We start from the raw sequence: 11603 nt of genomic DNA on the forward strand, positions 1-11603 counted from the left end.
GGGGGGGGGGGTTCTGTAAAATAGCTATTAAGTTTATATAATATTGTATAGTATTGTATAGTATATATAATATTGTTCCACACAAAAACTGCAAAGCCACACAAGTCCCAGCGTCTCCCACAGCAGCAGCAGCAGCTGTGAAAACAAAGTGGACAAAGGATCAATGAGTCTGTGCTTATCGGCTCTCCGCTCTCCCCCAAGCTGGCGTTGTTCTTGGTAGCCATGACAATGGAGATAGTCCCAGCTTTATAAATAAAGGCCCCAACACCCCAAAAAAGAAAAAAAAGAAAGAAAAAAAAACCGGGATTCCCTGCGCAGACCAGGAATCCCGCTAGCAGGCTGAAGCTACAGAGATGATTTTGACCGAGTGAGACTCGAACCACCGCCTGTCTGTGCTTCAACCTGCCAGGGGCCGGCAAGTGCTCTGCGCCACCTGCCAGCCGTGGAATTCCTGCAAATTTGATATATTTGACTTCTCTGAAGACGAATGATTTTTGAAAAGGAAAAATAATCATTTTAATGTGAGGCAAAACATGTATGGTGCTCGGTAAAGATGACACGCCGACTCACTTCTTCTTTTTTTGTTTTTTTTTTGTTTGAGAAAGTTTGTTTTCATATTAAACCAATGTCAGTGACGTCATTCTACGCCACTACCACAGGTAAGGAAAAGCCTGAATCTGTAGATGTTTTTCTTTTCTTTTTGTTGTCTAAAACACAAAAATCCCGAAACAGTCAGCTCACAAAGTTGCAGGTTGGTGGGAATTTGGCAGAACAGCCAATGACTTAAAGCATTTAGGTGCATATATCTTGCCACAAGACATGTGTGCTAAGCTAGCTAAATTAGTTTCTGTTAGCGAATCAAGTTCAAGCTCCTCACATATCATCATCCAGGGTACAGTCATATGCTGATGAGGAGATCCCATGCAGGCAACATTAAGGCAGTGTAACAAGTTAAATATGCACTAATTTTAAGGTATTTCCTAATATCTAACCATTATGATAAATGTTTGCCTGCAACTGACACAGCCAACACAAATGTCATTGAAAAAAACCAAACCCTGTGATACCATGTTTTTGTTTTTCTAGAATAGAAGAAGCACATTTTAAAAAGCCAGTAGGAATAAATCTTTGTTGTTACTGCATGATTAGAATGAAGTAACAACAAGTCTGGCTGGAATAAGAAGTGGTAATCTGTGTACTGTGCTAGTGATCTGCATAATTCACCTTAGATGGTCATCTGTTTGGATGGCTGAAGTGGGTTAACGACACAGCTAATTTCATCAGGCTGCTAATGAAACATCTAGAATGATAGATGGTTAACTACACAACGGAAGCAAGAGCATTACAATCACTTGATTTAATTAAAGATTTTCCCCCAAACTTTTGATCCAAATGAGCAAAGTACTGCAACCATCTGAACCTTCTAGGTGTTACATGTTACAGTGTTGCACTCTGGCCAGCTTTAAAAGTGGAAAAGTCTTTGTGTGGTTTACTGGGTTCTGTAAATGAGGCTCCTTTCATTTGTGAGACTGTTGTTCTTCTCTTTCCTTTTGTCCACCCTTACAAGGTGAAGGTGCTGCCCACCCATGATGCCAGCAAGGTGCGTGCAAGTGGATCCGGCCTTAAAACCACTGGAGTGCCCACCTCTCTGCCAGTGAAGTTCAACATTGATGCCAAAGATGCAGGTGAGGGACTGCTGGCAGTGCAGATCACTGTGAGCGCATGAACATGGACCACACAATAATGTAACCAAAGTGTTGATATTTAGGTAACAGTTTTTGTTTTCTCCTGAAGGACCCAGACGGGAAGCCCAAGAAGCAAATATCTGTGACAACCATGATGGGACCTACCTGGTGTCTTATGTGCCAGACATGACTGACAGGTACACCACACTCATTAAGTACGGAGGAGAAGAGATCCCTTATTCACCCTACTGAATCAGGGCTCTGCCCACCCGAGATGCCAGCAATTGCACTGTCACTGAATGTTGTCCAGTGGCCAGGTAGGACTCAGTCCCTTGGTTGCTTATAGACTTTTAGTTTTCTTTGAAAACGGCCCTTTAAGTCACTTGAGCCATGACTTGAGTAAGCACTGTCCTGTTGAGTTTGTGGGCTCAGATGACAGGCTTTCAGGAGCAGGAAGGCTAAAGGCTGTTTAATGTCTGATGTAACTGTGTCAGACATTTGCGTTCTCACGTGCATGGATAATATCTTGCAAACTTCAGAGCTGCAGTGCATGTGTAAAAGTGGCTACAAAGCAGTGCATTAACATGTGTTTTGTCTCTTTGCGTAGCTGCTCAGTCCATCCAGACTCCTCTCCATATGCAACAGTGATGCCGGCTCTCTCCAAGTGATTCCTTCATCATCAACATCTGCATCCACGAGCCACCAGCTCAACAGCAACATCTGTCAGCTGTGCATCCAACTGGAGGCCTTCGCCTGCTGTGCTCAGGCGCTGGGCCTGAGCACAGCAGGCCCAGCGCCTGATGGTGAGGAGACGCTGCTGGTCAGCCAGGCGGCGCTGAGCTCCATATGGAACATCAATAAGGTCTGTGGATACGCTTCCCTCAAGGAACTGATCAATGAGAACTCTGACTACCTGCTTAATGACATATCACTCAACCTTCAGAGACTCAGCCAGCATCCACAGGTAGTTATGAGGTGTTTTTGTTTTTAACCCAAAATGGACACAGAAATAACTGCTGGAGGGTTTACCCGATTTCCTCCTTGGTCTGCTTAAGCCTGTGCTGCCCTGAGCTTGTACTGTATTTCATTATAATCCTGTCTTGTTGGCCAGGCTCCACCGGTGTTGACAGTTCTGTTGACTCACTCTGACTGCAGCCTGCTGGTCGGGGACATGGTTCAGGATCTGGATCTCAGCTACGAGCGCACAGCTGCTCTTTTCTGCTCGCGCTGCACGCGCTCATGAAGGCACTGGGTAAGATTTCAACAGTGATGTCAGCTTGAGTCTCACGTATACTGGGAGTCAAAGAGGACAAGGAAGAAAATGTGACTCATTGCATGCTCTGCCACATTTTTTATGTTGCTTAACTTTATGTTTTCTGCAGTGCCTTTCAAAGTTTCTATCAAGGAGTACACTTCAGGATGTATAATTTGCTCGTTATCAAATTATCAGTATCTTTGGAAACATTTAATACATCGTGATGGTTTAATTGCTGAGTGGTTTTCTGTTGTAGAATTAATATTCATAATAATATTCATACAGAAGTTTTACAAGCCCTCACAGTAAAAATGTATGAATTAAATGTTACTGATGGGCTCTTTTCAAAAACATCAGCATCTGTGTCACACTGATTTTGATTAGCTGACTTATTTTATTGTAACCAAACCTATGCTCATATTGTTGTCTTGTTTTTCCTTTAGCGAGGTGGTTTCCTTCCACTTGTAGCAGGACCAGTACGTCTGCCAGCTCCAATCAAAGCTCCGGTGACCAGGAAGACCTCAGCATTCGCCAATTCCTGCTGAATTACCGCAAACAGAAAGAACTGGCAGAGGGCATTGGAATAGAGGACGATGACACTGAAGACCGAGGTAATAGGTCTGTCTAAGGGCCAGTGGAATATCAGCTGTAGACTGTAGTGGTGGTTATATTAGATTCAGAGTGTAGAGGAGATGACCCTTTTATGACCAGCAGGAAGGCACACACACACACACGCAGTGTCTTAGGTTAATGACACACCATATGGGGTTTACAATGGGGGGGTTGCTTTTATAAAACTGTTTGTAACAAAGAGTTGAGATTTGCAGAGGGACTCCCGGGCCATGCACATCTCCATTCTCGAAGATGAATAAGTGATAGAAGACAAATAAATGGTTGGGAAGTAACTATTAACCCTCACTATAAAGACATAAATGGTAACTATAAGTAACCACACAAGAGGTTTACTGCAGTGTAACTAAGGGAGGGTTCAGGGTCACCTGATCCAAGGCTGACTATATGCTTTATCAAATAGGAAAGTTGTAAGTGTAATGTTGAAAGTACAGAGGGTGTCTGTCTCCTGAATCCAGACTGGGAGCTGGTTCAGAGCAGAGCCCTGAAAGCTGAAGGCTCTGCCTCCCATTCTACTTTTAGAAAGAGCTAGTCTGAGAGTGAAGAGCTGTACCGGGGTGATGTGGTACCTTAATGTGTTTAAGATATGACGGGCCTCATAATTCAAGACCTTGTTGAAATATTGCCATGTCTTTATAACTCAGTCTTCCTACGTGTTGCATCATTGCTGGAGATTTGTTAGGACAGCTCAGTGATCTGTGGTTTGTTGGGCTCCTCTGAAAATATGACACAGTGTCTGAGAGTAGTGGAAGACAGAGTCAGTGAGCCTTCACTACCATAACTTAGCCAGTGAGTATGTAGACATGAACTGACCTGTCACTGGAGATACTGTCACAACAGCTAGATATGTAGTTCTTTACTCCAGGACACCGTCCAGCTGCTGGGAGCAAGCCCTGAAGCAGTCAATGACATCTGCTGCAGCAAAACTTGCATTTTGCTAGTGTTTATACTCAAAATCAGTATATAATAATCAGTCTCAGAAAGCTCTTGTGGTTGTTAGTCAGTCCTACCTTCTCTGTTTCAATGTATATGTGAGAAGGGAATTGCATAAAAAGGTAGATGTGACTTTATAATCTGTAATATCTCAGGTATGAACCAAATCTGGTGGATACCGTGCTGTTGGAGGCAAAGGAGCCAATGAGTAGAGAGGCGGTACCCCAAAGTTTAAAGCCAACTACAACTAATATTAATTTATTTTACGTGCATTTTCTTGAATATTGACTTGCTTGAATATTTGAATTTTAACATTGAAAACTAGTGATAAATATTACTAAGATTGTATGGATTAACTTTTTTTCTTAGGTGCACCAGCACAAAAGTTAGGTGCACCCAAATTTTTCATCGCATCGCTTAACCCCACTGTTTTACATGTTTCACTTTATTTTAATTGCTGTCATACAGACAATATTGATTTGTAAATGATTAACTAACAAGCTTGTCGACACAAAGTTCTTTATTTGGAGCACAGTTCTACAGGAAAGATAAGTTACTGAAATAGTGCTTGTGCTTAAAGTGCTTTGGCACTCTTTGGCAATATTGTAGACAATGTTAAACTTGATCATCATCTGGGCCTCCTCTGACAATCTGTTTGCTGCTGCCTGCCGCTGAAAGGCAGTGGGGAGAGGGGGCACTTGGGCAGTGCATTTATCACGACATGTAATGTGTTTTCTGGATACACTGGTGCTTTTTAAGCGTTCAGAGGTTGATGGCTCTGTGTCAGAGCACTGGCTATGAACTTCACACAGATCAGACGTAACGAAAAAGTTATCAATTGTTCTTTTCATCTTTTCTCATTACCCACAGCTACATCCACTTCTCAAGCGCCACAGCCTGGTGAGTATGTGATCTGCGTTCGCTTTGGAGGGGAGCACATCCCTAGCAGTCCATTCCAAGTCGCAGTGAGTGAGCTGCATTTAATCCTACGTGCCTACATGCTGTTTTGGCAACTTTCATGAATAAAACTGAGTTTTCAGTCTCAGTCAAAACAATCGCAAACAGGCAGAGTACAGTTGTCAAGAATGACCCTCGAGTTAGAGAAGCAGTAGTGTCTTATGATGAGTCTTAAGCTGCGTCAAGTCAACGACATGAAGCACCTATGGGCGAGATAACTCGAGTAGATAGGACGTGGGCAAGACCCAAGATAAGCTTTTCTCAAATTCTACATAAGCAATTTAAGTGAGTGCTAATAAGAGTGACAGATGCCACCGACTGAAGTAAATGCATAAGCAGTCCCAGATGCCAAAGCCCTGATTGAATATCTTTGTTAAAGCCAATAAAGTCACATATGTTGTGTTGCTGTGAAAGCAGGAAACTGCCCATGCTGTCCAAAAACAGCTTTTTTTTCCTGCTGTAAAGGTGGACATGGGAGCTTATATGAGAATGACTCTTGGAGGAATCACATTGTTTGTCACAGCTGTACTGGCTTCATTTTTAATTGTTTTTATTTTTCAGCCATTTAGTACTGATGAAGTACTTTTAAAGTGCATTTAAGGAAAGTTCTCATTTCTCAGTGTCAGTAAGACGGTATAAAGGAGTGGGGTCTGTATAAGAAGACATTTTCAGATGAATAGGCAGTTGATGTAGAAATGGCGCGCATTACAAGTCGAACTTGATAATGAAGAGTGTTTACGTTGCTCCTCAGTACAGTAACTGCTGAGGTTACAGGATTTACGAGTGCCCTGGAGCACAGATCCATTCCCCTACAGAGGCTTTGTGATTGGTCCTGATGGCTGCAGCCGTTTCGCTATATCACTTTGACGCCGTTTTAATCCGCTCCAATGCCTTATCTTTTTCCCTCTCTCAATTCCTCCATCATCCCTGCCTACACCCTCCAAGTACTGGAAGGAGCTCCGTCAGACCAGCTCATGCAACAGAGCCAAATGCCCCAACAGCCCTGGGTATCTAAAACCTCAGCCTCCGGTCTCTCGGCCTTCTCAGCTTCAGTTTTTGTTCAGCTTCTCCCTGTTGTCCCTTTGTCATCTATAGCACACATGGTCTCCTTTCATCAGACTGCATCATTGTCTGCTGTCTCTCATTGCAGGTGTTTCATCACTGAGAGGGTGCGTTCTCTCATTTCTCTCTCTCCATGTCAAAAACGGGATGCCTGAAACACATGGACAGTTCAGCAGAGCTGCATAATGTTAAGAAGCCACAGCCTTCTGATGTTACAGGTCCTGTATTAATTTAGTCTGTGACATGTTGTCGCTGTAACCAGAACTGTTGCCACAATCTCTTAACAACCTGTGATCTGACGTGTGCACTTGCGTGTCTCTCAGGCAACAGACCGACCAATGGGAATGATCTGGCTGGATGTGGCAAGTCTGAGACCATTTGACCTGGTGATTCCATTCACCATCCAGAAAGGAGAGGTCACAGGTAACAAGTCTACTTAATAAACAGATAGTTTGATCATAATGATGTGTGTGTGTCATTGTTTTTGTCCTCTGCTTTAGGTGAGGTCCGAATGGCATCAGGCAAAGTTGCTAAGCTTGACATCACAGACAACAACGATGGCACAGTTGCTGACAAGTACGCTCCCACAGAGGCCGGTCTGCATGAGATGGATATCAAATACGATGGCACCCACATCCCAGGTATCTGCATATGGTCAGGAGAAATGCGTGGGAATGAAGTGCATGGAGAAAATAGTTTGGAAGGAAGTCACTAACTGCTCTTTTTCTGTCTGTCAACAGGAAGTCCCTTGCAGTTCTACATGGATTGCATGAACGGTGCCTATGGCCCTGGCCTTATCCACGATCCATCTGGAGATGTTCCAAGACTACATGCCTGGAAACATTCTGCCCGAAACCCACTGCTTCACCCCTCCCCTGCAGCTGAGCCACAAACCACAGCCCACCACAATATGATAGAAAAGGTGCATTGATGCCATTAGCATGTGCCCTAGGAATCACTGCTGGATCTCTAGGTGACGATTCCATGAGGATGTACCATCTGAATGTGGGCTCAGCTGCAGATATTCCACTGGACATAGGAGAGCTTGACCTCATAATGACCTGTCCCCTTCCACCCCCTGCATGAGACTGTACGAGCATTGAGCAGCTCCTTCAGCAGTGGACTTTTACACCCACAGTGTAGGAAGGAGCGCGACCGCAGGTCATTCTTGCCAGCAGCTGTCAGACTCTACAGTAGATACATCCAGTCCAATGAATTTAATGCATGCTGTAAATATCCTTCACATTGTTGATATTGGTCTGGTTTAAAATGTTCAGAAATATCATCTTTAGTTGATCTAATTATTAAAAATGTTCCACATAAATACACAGCTGCTTCAGTGTTTGCAAATGACATTAGAATAGAATAGCCTTTTATTGTCCTTGTACATGCAAAACAACATTATAGGTGTTGCATGCTGACTGTGCAAGAGTAAAATATAAACAGTAAGGCAGCAGGAATGAATACGGAGTAAAATGTGCAACATCTGTATGCTTTGTGTCATCCAGTTTTGAGGGATTGCGCGCACTGAAGTGACCTCCCAAAGTATTGCAAGTGTCCTGCATCGGCGTGTTTTCTCGTGTTCCAGCACTGTAATTTGGCTTCCTTTCATTAAAATCACAAACAACCAATCTGAGATTCACTTCCTCTCGCCATTTCTTTACTACACAGAAGAGAGACACCCCCACCCCCCAAACTGCTCCTGCTCTTTAAAGTCACTAAGTAACTTTAATCACTTTGTTAACTGTCATTGACTTTGTCATCATGTGCTGGGGGCCAGCGTTACTTCCACAGGGTTGAATAACTGTAGTTGTTTCAAATCTGGAGGCACTTGAGTCAGTGAGGGACAGAAGGTCAGTGAACAAACTGTACATTTTGAGACTAAAGTCAAAATGTGGACATTAAAGCTGTTGTTTCAAGTCTAACAACTGGCACAGCTAATATACCCTCTAGTGTCGAGTGATACAACATACATTCTGTTTTCTTTGTGAGGTTGTAATCATCAATATTGTTGCGTCTGTCCTTTGCCCAGTTATTTAATTTTGTAGTGATAAGAATTTAAAGTCCTTTACTGAGGTGCTCTGTTGGGTCTGTTCAGATGTGTATTCAGGAAGGATTTTTCAACATCTTGTTCACATTATGATCAATTCAGACCAATTTAAAGTTTTTTATATAACCTAAAAACAGTCTATTCCTATGATTAGAACCCAAAACAGTTTCAACATTTTACCAAGAGTGAAGAGTTCAGCTGTTGAGCGGCTCATCCCACCATCGCGGATCCCCACTCTGCCTAAACACACCGGTCCTACCCCATCAGGCTGGATGCCTGCTGCAGGATCTGCCCGACCGCCGCCTGCCCTACATGATCTGCAGCTCCCGCGTGCACGACATCCTGATTTACACTGATGTAACCAATAGCAACCGGAAATTAACGCTGATATGGAAAGGGGAGGGTGGCACTTGGGCTCTAGAGAAGGACGTGAAGCAGTACCTGATGGAGGTGATGGGGAAAGAGCTGCCTACACAGGTCAATGACGTCACCATGACCATGAAGGTCAAAGGTCACTTCGATATGAGCTGAAGGACTGGCTGGTCAGCAAAGGTTTCTGACTGAAAGAGCTTCCAGTGCTGGCATTGACCTGCTGAAGGGACAGAGAGCCGTGGAGGAGGAGGCCTGTCAGCAGGAGCACACTTCAAAGCCTGCTTCAGTCCTTATGCAAGCATGACTGCTGACCTGGGCCAAGTTAACCAACTCTTTGACAGCAGTAAGATGTGATGTGACCACTGAGTGTAAAATGATGCAGGTCAGTTTAAGTAATCATCATTAAACGTAGAAGCATAGCAACTGCCTGTTTAATGTCATCCATGATTTCTCAGAAAAAATAGGTAAAAAATCTCCACTCACCGTTTGTAGATTCTTCAGACTGAGTTGCAATTTGAGTATCCACATTATTATTTACATTATACACATTAGGACATTCATTACTACAACAGTGTGCAACAACATTAAAATGACCTGCTTTATGTCATGTAGGTCCTTTAACACTGGCACTTTTCTGTGGAGGTCAATGTGTAGAAATGCTACAGGTGGGCTGTTTGTTTGTTTGTTCTTTAGTCAGTGTGGCCGACAAGATGACGTCAGACGTCTGTGATATGAGTGTGACAAACGCTTTCAGCCTTAAAGGGTCCAAAAACATTTATTACTGGTGAAATTCACAAATCTCTACATTCACACTGAGTGCAGCACGGAACAATAAAAACATTTCCAAATAAAACCACAGCAGGTTGTGATGGAAATACACATGATATAAAAAATTACACAAGATGAAGCAGATTTCTTTAAAAAAAAAAAAAAAAAAGATAATTTAAACAAGTACTTTAAGCACTTTGGCAGAATTGGCTTTTACATGTGCTATATTTCATAATGTTTAATAAGCTTCATACAGTTAAGCACAATCACTGCATGACAGAAACACAAGCTTAATCTCTCTTAATAATAACAGTATACAGCTTATTAAATAAAAACAAACAGGTTACAATGCTTTTATTTTAATTTTAGTAGAGACTCAAAACTTAGAACAGAAAGCTGCTGGGGTTTGAAAAAGAACTGAACAAATATTTTAAATATACTTTAATCGTTTCTGGAGCAGCCTTTGGGATCTCCAAGTATTAACGTGCTGTTTCTGCTCCTGGTGAAAATAGTTCCTTCTGAATTAAAATATTTTAATGTTAAATGTAATTCAGAGTCAGCTGTTTACATTAGAAGAGAACATTTTTCATCAGGAGATACGACAGGTGAAATATTCAGTTTAAAATCTACTGACAGCTCTCCAAGTAAGACTTTAAAATTAAATAAAACAGTCTGGTTATGAAGCTGAACTTTAATCTCAGCCAAACTGATTTGCTCAGGAACAAATAAACACCAAAATAAACCCAACATTAAGATTAGAATAAGAATAAAATTGTAAGAAGTCATCAGTTGATGCAGTTTAAGGACACTTGTTCTTCTGTGCAGTCTCACCTGGAGCTCACGTTTCTAGTTCATGCCATCATGACCAAAGATTCTTCAATTAATAGTTTAAAGATGTCCATGAATGCACTGCTAACTGCTCTTCAACCTTATAAAAATCAACATGCATTTTGAATATGAAACACTTTTACAAAACCAAAAGCTTCACTGTGCTTAGTGATTTATCTGTCTAAAAAAACCAGGTTCAGTTTGTAACTGAGAGAGCGGCTCGGTGGCGCTTATATTTCCAATAGAAACACAATTTCATATGTTGTAGTAACAACACACTGCCACAAGATGGCAGCCTAGGCCTACTTTACCATGCTGTTCCAGTAAAAAAGAAAAAGTGACAGAGCCTTGAAAGAGTGACAGAGACACTTTTTATGAACTCATCTGTAATGTGTCACCTTTTCTGTAGAATGAAGAAGTGCTTCCCTTCTTTTAAAGTAAATACAGGCTTACAAAGATCCTCTAAACATGTTTCTGAAATAATCCTAAACACAATCATGAAATCAAAAATGCAAGAAACTATTTATTTAATCACTCTTCTTAACTTAATTCCTTAACTTAGTAAAAAGATAAACAAGGACTTTTCTGCTGTCTCACCTGTCAGTTTTCATGCTGTTGCAAGAACAGGTGGAGGTGCAGGTGGAACTTTGACTTCACTGTGGTTTGTATGTGCAGGCAGGAGTGTGACATCTCACAACAGCAGAGGATTGTGGAGCACGGTGACTCCTGCTGCGACGCCCCCGTCTGAGTGTCCTGAGCTCTTGGTCCTCAGCAGATGGCCCACACACTCATTTATCACCATGTCTTTACCCTGCCTGTAAGAAAACAAAGAAAAGGCTAACATTACAAACAGCCAGCAACCAATCCCTTTTATTCCACCGCCCAAAAACCAGTGACAAACACTAGCTAATATTAACTTGGAATCAAAGTCCACTAATCCCCAGGCTCCCAGCATAACATACAGTCCAACACAAACTCCACAAACTGTCTTGCTTCAGCTGACTTTCCTTCACCTTCTCTCCAGAGAATCTGTTGTGCTCTTTTCAGCACGAAGCCACACTCC

The 11603-nt window shown here is 42.3% G+C and overlaps 1 protein-coding gene and 1 pseudogene across 3 annotated transcripts; both read left to right on the forward strand.

The window, feature by feature from the left end:
- The first annotated feature begins 2921 nt into the window (after positions 1–2921).
- Positions 2922–7740, forward strand: LOC116330294 (filamin-A-like). Of its 3 annotated transcripts, none has more exons than XM_039617913.1 (5): positions 3384–3551; positions 6611–6740; positions 6853–6945; positions 7023–7163; positions 7263–7740. In XM_039617913.1, the coding sequence occupies exons 2-5, from the start codon at positions 6656–6658 to the stop codon at positions 7451–7453; spliced, it is 510 nt and encodes a 169-aa protein (XP_039473847.1). In that variant the 5' UTR covers positions 3384–3551; positions 6611–6655; the 3' UTR covers positions 7454–7740. The 3 variants fall into 3 exon arrangements, with proteins under 3 accessions (XP_039473849.1, XP_039473847.1, XP_039473848.1); XM_039617914.1 differs by having other exon boundaries at positions 6846–6945; positions 7263–7468; XM_039617915.1 differs by lacking the exons at positions 6611–6740; positions 6853–6945; positions 7023–7163; positions 7263–7740 and adding exons at positions 2922–2937; positions 5374–5468; positions 6406–6570.
- Positions 7741–8718: 978 nt separating this feature from the next.
- On the forward strand, positions 8719–9132 carry LOC116330219 (annotated as a pseudogene).
- The last annotated feature ends 2471 nt before the right edge of the window (positions 9133–11603 follow it).

Source organism: Oreochromis aureus, linkage group 10 (assembly GCF_013358895.1).
Source record: "Oreochromis aureus strain Israel breed Guangdong linkage group 10, ZZ_aureus, whole genome shotgun sequence".
NCBI lineage: Eukaryota > Metazoa > Chordata > Actinopteri > Cichliformes > Cichlidae > Oreochromis > Oreochromis aureus.

Coding starts and splice junctions, on each gene's coding strand:
- LOC116330294 (XM_039617913.1), top strand. CDS start 6,656: ATGTCAAAAACGGGATGCCTGAAACACATGGACAGTTCAGCAGAGCTG. Junction 6,741..6,852: donor ACAGCCTTCTGATGTTACAG/GTCCTGTATTAA, acceptor CTCAGGCAACAG/ACCGACCAATGGGAATGATC. Junction 7,164..7,262: donor CGATGGCACCCACATCCCAG/GTATCTGCATAT, acceptor GTCTGTCAACAG/GAAGTCCCTTGCAGTTCTAC.